Raw genomic sequence first — 9,511 nt, 5'->3', positions numbered from 1 at the left:
CCAGCTCTGAGTGCCACTGTGTCCCTGGTGTCCAGCATGTGGCTGGCCACACATGCTGGGAGCGCTCAGTGTTGGATGATGAGCAGCTAAACCATCCAATCACACACAGCAGATCCAGAGGGGCGTGAGCGATGCAGGGCCAGGCTCATGCCCTCCCTGGGACCGGTCCCGGCATCGGCCCCTCTGGCTCCTTTGCCTGTCAGCTCCGTCAGTGACATCGCGAAACCAGCATGGTTTGCCCTTTTGGCCCATTTTACAGGAAGAGGATATCCTGCAGAAATTTAAGAAAGGTGGGATGTTTAACAAAACCCCATAAATAAGCCCCTTGGCGTGTCTTGATGACTCTGCCTGCCGCTAGGTCCAGATGTCATGTTTTATTTCCAGTCAATGGTCAGAAAAGGAAATCGCTTAAAAAATGCCCAACCCCTACTTTCATACACCCGCAACACCACCACACAGTGTCCTGAAAACACTTTGGCAAACTGGCAGCATCTAGTAAAGCTGAACATATGTATGGCCAGGTCCCCAGGCCTACATACACATCCAACAGAAGGGCATCCCTATGTCCACCGAAAGGCATCTGCGAGAATGTTCCTAGCAGCATCATTCATGACAACTATGCAAGTGCCCGACAGCGGTAGAGTTGGCAGATAAACTGCACGTGGAACGCGATGTAGTAACGAAAATGAACAATCTACAACCACAAGCCGCGACACAGACCTTACAAAAGTAACGTTGAGCAAAAGGTGCCAGAAATTAAAGAATACACAGGGCATGATTCTGTTTTCATAAAAAGTATAAAAACAGGCAAAACTAATCTATGCTTTTGGAAGTCGGGCTAGTGGGTGCATCTGGGGGTGATGGAGTGACTGGAAGGGGACTCAGGGGATCCCGAGGGACTGTCTCCTGCTGTTTCTGGATGTGGATGCTGGTCACGTGGGTGTCTTTACTGTGTGAAAATAAATGAGTTCTACACTTATGAGCCATGCATTTGGTGTATGTATATTCTTCTTCAAAAAGAAGTTAAAATTTTTACTGGAAAGGAGAAACCTGAAATACCCAGCAGCACGTGAGTCGTGTATGTTAGCAGATCACAGTAGCGGAGAGCAGGGTGTAACTCAGGATCGAGAGGCCTGAGTGTGAATCTTGACTCTGCCACTAACCAGCTGCGTGACTTCGGGCATGTGAAGGGCTTAAACACGCACCTGGTGGTAGTGGGTGTTACATCTGTGTTACCTTTTATGGATGGGAATATGCTAAAGGAGGTGGCAGTTTATCTATACAGAATAATAAATGGGAAATATGTATTTTTAAAATACATTAAATACATAATTATACACCTAAGCACTTAATTATCTGTTCTAAGCAGTTACATGTATTAAGTCATTTAATTTTCACAGCCATTTTACAGATGGGGGACCTGAGGCACAGAGAGGACACGTAACTTTCCCAGGGTCCCCCAGCGAGCAAGAGGCAAAGCTGGGGTTTGAGCACATACCCTTAACCAATAAGCCGGGTGAACATGGAACCTGGATCATCATTCACACCCATGTCTTGATTGCACATGAAAGACACATGTAAGGAAACAAAGGGTTGTCCCCAGCACCCCATGCGCCAGTAAAACAGTCCTTCTGACCAAGAGGTGGCTCTAAAAAAGGAAGCACAGCAAACCTACTAGAGTCATATGCCAGAGAGAAGTAGGTAGTCCATAGATCTGAGGAGATGAAAAAGATGAGTTACCCAATTAAGATTTCACTTTCAGGAGTAAAGTCCGAATGTGGCTGGCACAGGCTGGCACGAATACTGCAAGAGCCTGGTTTATGCTTTTTTATTTTCCTCCCTTTTTCCTCAAAGCCGCAAGGAGCTAGGGAGGGGGAGAGAGGTTAGAACCCACACACATCCCAGCATGCCAGCCTGTGCCCTGCCGAGCGGCTCGACTTGTCTACGGCTTCCAGGCAGCTGGAAAAATGTCAAACTGTCATCAGTGATTAAAGTGGGATTTTCCAAAGGTTTCAAAAATATTTCAGAATCCAAGACCTTATTCTTCTTGTAGAAAATGAATCCGAGTATCATTCCCTTAACAGATGCATCATGGGACCTGGTTTCCCAGCTGGTTTTCCTCTCTGGGTTTCCATGGCTTTTGCTGGTTTCCTTTGCAGCTTCGAGCATGTCTTCATGGGGGCTTGGACCCAACCGAGATGCAGGAGAGCGTGTACAAAGGCCCAACTCTGTCCCAGAATGCGTAAAGCTCTGTAATGTAGTTACGGTGGGCCCATCGGCCGCCCAGCAGGCCTGCAAGGCTCCCGGAGACAGTCTTATGCCTCATCCACCCCTGTGTGCGAAGCTCAGTTACATAATCTTCAGGGCTCCGGGCAAAACGAAAATGTGGGCCCCTTGTTCAAAAGTTATTCAAGAATGTCAAGAATTGGCAACTGCCGAGCATCAAATCAAGTGCGGGGTGCTTCTAAGCACGGGACACTGTGCACAGGTGACACGCCCATGCAACCGGCCCTGTCTGTATGCATAAAAATCTAGTCAGTACTCAAACACTTACCCAAGGCGCATTTTGGCCCTATCATGACCCGCTCTGAGCTTAGTCTTTTGGCTCCTACCCACCCCGCCACCGCACACCCCAAAGTGCCTGTGGCTAGAGTTGACCCCTGATTTGCAACCCCTGGTGCAATGCAATCCGTTCATTTTGACTCTAAGAATCTGAACTTTCCAAAGAGCGTGGATGGGAAGAAGGCAGAGCTCTGATCTATAAACCCACACAGGCAGACTGAACCAAAAAAGACAAGAAACAGGTCCAGCACGCACAACGAGGCTGAAGCGCACTAGATTCCCTTCTCCCCCAGCCCCCGACCTGGCCCTTAGCAGGCATCGCAGGCCCTTGGCCTCAGCTGTAGTTTTGCTCAGGTCCTCTCCAAATATTTGCGTGAAGTGTGAAGATTAACGGGAAGGGGAAGGGAAAGCCCAGCAGCCTGGTTGGCCTTTTTCTTCACTCAAACCAGGGGCTCGTCTTCCGGTATCCCCCTCCCAAACCCCCAGCAACACCTCTTCAAACCCCCGAAGACCCTGATCTTCCCCCCAAAGAAGTCAGAGTTAAGAATATATCAGATGGGGGTCCAGTCTGGGCTTTGCCATGCTCTCTAAGCCTCGTTTTCCCCATCTCTAAGATCAGAGCTAGGTCATACCCCAACTTTAAACAAATTAGAGAAAGGTACTTTTCCTCCAGCACAGCCCTAGGCCAAGGCACACAACTCGACGCACACAGAAGAGTGGATTTCAAACCCTCTTAGCCCCTCAGCTGGATGCCCGTGCTCTGCGAGCATCCTGTTCAGCCATACCTGGCTACCCCGGGGGCATCTCCCTCATAGGTCTATTGTGAGAATTAAACGCGATGTTCTTTTAACTGCTTAACACAATTATTTGGTAAGTAAGAACAATGCAACACATTATGTTTTAGCTTAAATTTTTAACATACTCTTCAACAGAGCATGACATTAGTAATCCGTAAACCAGTGCAGCTTTTAGCATCCTCGATGTGATTGTAGGTGGTGTGGAGACAGTTGATTAACATTATTGAATAAGAAGAAACATTCCCTTTTCGATTCTCCCATTTCTTCTGAGAAAAATTCAGTGTTTAACACTTCCAACACCTGCTAGTCTAGACACACTTACACACACACACACACACACACACACACACAGACCGCTAGAAGTTATTCCCAAGCAAGCAACATGCCTAAAATGTATTAACATCGCTTGGTTTTAGTTGTTTTTATCTTTTACAATTTCCTTTTATGGTGAGTAATAACTACTTTTCAATTTACAGTAGTCGTATCAAGTGTTCTTTCCAAAACCATATATTCGAATACTTTAAAATGAGTCAGTTTAAGGGAAAACGTTAAGCAAACAATATTTGAGGGGGTAACAGAGGGCTTGAAGTTTGGGAGACTCGACAGGACACAGGGCCCCACCAGGCCAGATCCTGACGTTTCCGGTCTTGAACCAAGAGCTCTCAGCTCCTAGCGTGCAGCCGGAAGAGAACTCGGGGGATGAACACGGCGAACGGCGCAAATGTCCAACATCCAGAGGCTTCCCCTCTGCTGCGTCTCCAGCCGGGTTCCATGCCCTACCGACTTTCCAGCAAGGAGCACACTGGTTCCCTCTGAGCCTAACTGTTTGGCCCCGGAAGCTCCTGACTCCATAACCTGTCACCCCTTTGAGAGATGTGCCTGGGTCCTGTCTCCTGAGCTCTGGGGACTTCTCAGGGAGGAATGGGCTCCTCTTGAATGATGAAGTCCTGCCAGTCGGCTCTGTCTGGCTGATCTCAAGCTCAAGGGGGTTTTCACAGCCGGGGGCCTGCGAGCCAGCTTCCCTGACCAGGCGATGCCAACGTACCTTAGAAGATTAAGGAGGAGGGAGGGGAGCAGGGTATACGGCGCAGCTGCGTTTGATCCCGCGACCGTGTCACTCAGTATCACAAACAATTTATTGCCGTTAGACGACGGTGTCAGGCACTAATTTCCTGGTGGCGCTCCATCACAGGCCCGGGAACACAAGAGGAGGGGGCTCAGAGGCCCATGGGATGGGGGAGCCAAGGCACGGTGGCCAGCGAGGCGGGGATCCCATAACGAGGCTTTAATGACTGGAGCCTGGCCGGCCTTTGTGGAGAAGCCTGAGGAGGCGGAGGCCAGACCCTGAGCTCCACAAGGTCACTTCCTCCCCTGGCCTCCAGCACCACGGAACCCCTTGGGGGCCAGCTGCGGCCACGAGGCCTGGTGCCCATTACGGAGCTCTCCTGGGCCCCCTGCCACCCTCTCCCGCACCGAACTGCGGCAGGAAATGCAGTATTTCCGTGCAACAATGCAAACGCGCTCATTACCATCTCCTCAATATGCATGAAGAAACTGTGCTAGGCTGGCCGAGCCGGTCACCCGGCCCTGGCCTCCGAGAGTCCAATAAGGCGAAATATTCATCTGCCAAGAGGGATGAGGAGGGGTTGCCGTGGGGGAGGCAGATCCACGGGGGAAGGGACGAGGCCAAGGCGGGGCAGACGGAACCGGGAGAGGATGGGATGAGAGAGGAAAGAAAGGACGAGAAATGCGGATGGATGCGGGGAGAGGGGACACGGTCCCAGAGGCGGGAAGAGGGAGAAAGAGACATAAAATAAGCGGACAAGGAGGGAGCGAAAGGGAGACAGATGAGCTGAAAAGTGGTCCAGAGGAAAAATCAAATAAAACAAAGAAGGGAGTAGAAGAAAAAGGAAAAATGAATGCCCCGGAATCGAATACACAGAAAGCGGGGGAGATAGACTGATGCGCAGAGGAAGGCAGTGGGGGGCGGGGGGAGCGAAACCGCTTAGGTGGGAAAGCGATGATCCTGGAAAGGTAAAGAAAAAGGAGATCACTCGCGCTGAGGGGCGCGCTTCCATCCTGCCCGCTCTGGGCGCTTCGCTCCTCGGGCTGCTCAGGGACGCAGGGCCGCGGGCCAGGTGGGGGCGGCGCAGGGGCGGAGCGGGGGACCCGGCGGCCCGCCGCGGCCTCGCACCCCTCCTCCGGTGGCCAGGCTGGCTCGTGGTACGGGGGCCTGGGTTGAGGACCGGCCTTGTGCGTCGTGGAGCGGCCATTCCCCCCGGCCCCTCCTTCGCCGACAGCAAAGTTGACAAAGTTTGTCCCAGATTCCCCGTTGCTCCTCCGGACCCACGGAGGGACTCCAAGGCCCTGGCAGATGGTGGGGAACAGCAGCCAATTCCAGGGCGGCTCTGGAGGCCGCCAGCCGGCGTCTCCTGGGATACTTGGGGTCCGGATTCCTGACCAGACGCAAATCCCTCCCGGTGCGGACGCCAGGCCACGCACTCGGGCATCCATGGCTGCTAATAGCGGAGAGAGAGAATGCAGAAGAGAGAGAGGGAGAGAGAGAGAAGGGGAAAAAAAATATTCTCAGCTCAATTTAAGTCTCATGGAAAGGGCTTACAACTGTAATTAAATCATTAAATTCTTGTCTACGCTTCACAGAGCGGAGAGAAATTAACTTCCCACCAACCTCATTTTCTATTTGAACATGAAATAATGATTTTCTGCCCGTCTAATTACAAAGCCAACATCTGATCAAGCCAGCATCCAGAGGGGATTATCGCATGCACGAGTATTAGACCTCATTACCAGCTTGAGTGCAAAATTATTACATCTTGTAATTGGATGGTGAGATTTATATACAGATCGGCCCGGTTTCTGTAAGATTGTAATTACAAGCTTCGTTGGTTAGCTACTTATCAGAACTTTGCAGGAAAACAAAACAAATGACTGAGGAAAACGAGCATTTCATTAACCTGTAACCCGAGCGCGGGGGGGAGGGAGCGGTGGAAGCGTGCGCCGCGGCGTCTGCAAGAAGCTGAGGGATCGCAGGGCCGCCCTCAGCCCGGGGACTTCAGGCCTGGGAGGGATAGGTAGAGATGGGCCTCGGCGGGGAAGATCAGAGGCGGCAGTGGCGTCCCATCTCCACCCCCAACCCCACCCCGCCCCCGAGGAGGCGAGCGCACACCGTGGGGCTGGGGGAGGAAGGGGCAGGTAGAGGTCTGGTGACTTGCGGCTCGCGGCTCTTGTGCAATGCTGCCCCACGGGCCCTGGGCTTACGTCGGGCCGTGGCTCCTGGTGCGCGTCTGCCCAGCGCTACTGTGCGCGCCCAGCGTGTGTTCTGGGCACCCTCTCCCTGCACTCCCCACGCCCTGGGCCGCGTGGAGAGGGCGTGTGCCGCAAGCCTCCGGAGCGCTGTGTACGCTGGGAACATTGAAAGAAGGCTAAGTGATGAAGCTTTTGCGTGCGGCGCGGTTTTGCGCCTGCATGCTTTTCCCAAATCGACTCCCCGTGCACCTGCTTTTTCTCCCTGTGCGAGTGTGTCACTTTGACCCCATCTCTTGGATTAAAAATCCCTGGGAAAAGTTTAGCTGTCCTCGGATTTGAGTTTAGTCTGAAACCAGGCTCCACCGGCCGGGTGGAGTTGGGGAGCCAGTGCCACGTCGGGGCTTGGCTACACAGGACTCCGAGTCCCCATCGTGGGGTGCCGATCACCTCAGGCCAGGGCAGGGCTGACCTCAGCTGGAGACGAGGGTAGTGGAGGGGCTGCTTCTGCTTGGGACCTGGGGCGACTGGCGGGATCTAATTAATGGAGATTCTTGGGTCGGCGTGGGGAGGGAGCTGGAGGTTCACCCTCTGGGCTCTGGGCATCCTTGGGCGGATGTGGCTGGTTCCCTGGGAGCAGTCCCGTCCCTTCCCTTGACTTCCCGCCTCCTGCAGTCCCACGCGGCCAGGTCAATAGCTGATTAATGCGGGAGAAACACCTAAGGGGCTCACTGTTTTCTCTTTTCCTCCTGAAAGAGCTGAGTTCAATTTTCAGTATTACATGCAGGCATTTAAAGGGCAGCCCCCCGTTTTCCTACCTCGTTATCTCGCCCTTGGCTCTGCCCTGGTCTGGTGCCACCGCTTGGTGCAGACTCGAGGATTTCAGGGCTGTCGAGGCTTGAGTCTGACAACTGGGAAACACTCCCAGAAATAATGTTACCCTCCATTTTGTAACCCCGAGATTTTTCGGGAAAAGGCGAGCTCACGATTCCCTATGCCATTTCACGGAGAGTTTTAATTAGAAACGAAATCAGGCTCCGGGCAAGATGTTTGGAGCCAGAGCTTCCCCTGGTATCTCCTGCTCCAGGGGAGCGTCCAGCTAAGTAAGGCCAACTCTGGGCACCGGGCAGAACCCGGTAGGGAGGGGCTAGGAGAAGCAGCCAGACCCAATCTGAGAAGGCCACAGATCAGTTTCCCCGCCCGAACCCCACATCTGATGGCGCGAACTTTCCCTTGCCCCCAGCCCCCAGTTTTCTCTGCATTCACACCTACTGGAGTCCCAGACCTGTGTGAGGACTGGCGAGAAAAGGCAGGGCATGGGAGTTTCGTGAACCCTGGGTGCCCGCGGGAGTTCCTTCTCTAACCGGGCTCCCCCAGAGCTGCTGAGACCAGAGACTCTCCGATCTTCCCACTCTGCTGGAATTCGGATTTTATTCTTCTATCCATCAGCGCACCGCGGACAGTTTCCGGCTCGCAGCCAGGCTGTCAACCTCGGCTCGGCGTCGCGGTCCGCGCGCAGTTTCCGAGCGCCCCCGCTGCAGGCCTGGCCTCTGCCTGGGTCTCTGCTGCAGCAGCCTAGAGCCTTTCGCCCTGAGCCGCGGGAATTTCCATGGGGCTCCCGGTGGTGGCACGCCCTGATCCGTGAAGGTGGGCGCCCTGCTCCTGGGATTTCAGGTTTGATTTAGGAAATATCCCACCAAAAAAAAAAAACTAAACTAAAAGTCTTGCCTCCCATCCCCACTCGAGACCATGGGAGGATCCTCGCAGAAAGAAAACGGGTTGGCGCTGAGACCAGGGAGCGGGAGGAGAGTGAAACGAAGGCTCTCTACAGACCGAAAATGCCTACACGCGAACTTCTCAAAGGACTCTCGCAAAGTTCCTAGAGTCTCCGCCACCCAGCTCCTCCCTCATCCCACGCGCACTTAGCCGCCGCCCCCGCCTGCAGGCCCCGCTTCCTGGTCCTGGCTCTCCAGGACCCCCAGCGCATCCACTCTGCAGCCCCCCAGCCGAGCACACCGTTTCTAAGGGAGTCGCACCAAGACACAGAGGCAGCGCTAATGTGGCTAATTTCAGGGTTTGGTCCTCTTGGGTGGGGGGGCAGCCTTGCCCCCCCTGGGTAATGAGATAGCCTTTGAAGACAAATAGAACATAGCCCAGCCCATCCCCTCACCCCTCGAACCCTCTTCTAGCGCCCTCCCTCCCTACCCGGCTGAAAGTGGCCTGGCGACAGAGGTACTAGCTGGAAAGGAGGAGGGGGGGGCGGGCAGGCTGAATATAAGCCCAGCGCCTGCCCTGGACCAAGGTCTGGTCCGAACTCATGACCCATGCTGGGGTTTCAGGGGAGAGGTACCGGCGGGCGGGAAGCAGGAGGGGTGAGCTGACCCGATATTAACCCCCAGCCCCGCGCCTCTCCCCTTGCCTCGCGGCCCAGGCCAGTTGGGGCGGGAAGGGAGTCAGAGCGCCCCGGTCCCGCCCCCGCCCTTCCCGCGGTATCCACTGGAGTGGGCGGCCTCGCTGGTAAGGCGCCCGGCGATTGGCGACTTGGGAAGGAGACGCAAGGAAAAGTCGAATAAGAGGGCGAGACGTCAGACCTGAGATTTGGGGAAGGGCGAGGGAGGGGGCGAGGACGGGGGATGGACACACAGACTCAGATACGGACACACACCCCCGCACAGCACTCTAAGTAGCCGCAACTTAGGTCGCCTTAGCTCAGAGCGCAGAGGCCAGGGCCGCAGCGGGGTCGGCGTTGTGTCAGGAGGAGGGGCGGGGGCCGAGAGAAGCGAAGGGAACGGAAAGGGGAGCAAAAGGCATCGTGAGAGAGGGAAAGAAGGAGAGGAGAGTTTCTAGCGCCCAGAGGAAAAGAGCCGGAAGCGGTCTTGGGGGAAGCG

At 54.4% G+C, this 9,511-nt stretch overlaps 1 protein-coding gene across 5 annotated transcripts; it reads right to left on the bottom strand.

Annotated features, from left to right (window-relative positions):
- Positions 1-3,453: 3,453 nt before the first annotated feature.
- On the bottom strand, positions 3,454-9,505 carry LOC107195454 (vegetative cell wall protein gp1-like). 5 transcript variants are annotated; one of them, XM_015586966.2, is made up of 2 exons: positions 7,442-9,505; positions 3,454-5,878 (listed from the first exon to the last, which is right to left on the bottom strand). In XM_015586966.2, exon 2 carries the CDS (start codon positions 5,871-5,873, stop codon positions 4,896-4,898), a length of 978 nt encoding a protein of 325 aa, XP_015442452.1. In that variant the 5' UTR covers positions 5,874-5,878; positions 7,442-9,505; the 3' UTR covers positions 3,454-4,895. The 5 variants fall into 5 exon arrangements, 3 of the variants coding, with proteins under 3 accessions (XP_015442452.1, XP_015442453.1, XP_015442455.1); XM_015586967.2 differs by lacking the exon at positions 7,442-9,505 and adding an exon at positions 6,335-6,345; XM_015586969.2 differs by lacking the exon at positions 7,442-9,505 and adding an exon at positions 6,335-6,345 and having other exon boundaries at positions 3,454-5,875.
- Between the last annotated feature and the right edge of the window lie 6 nt (positions 9,506-9,511).

This window comes from Pteropus alecto, unplaced genomic scaffold, assembly GCF_000325575.1.
Source record: "Pteropus alecto unplaced genomic scaffold, ASM32557v1 scaffold123, whole genome shotgun sequence".
NCBI lineage: Eukaryota > Metazoa > Chordata > Mammalia > Chiroptera > Pteropodidae > Pteropus > Pteropus alecto.
The sequence above is the reverse complement of the archived record's forward strand: the minus strand, read 5'-3'. Positions and strand labels throughout refer to the sequence as shown.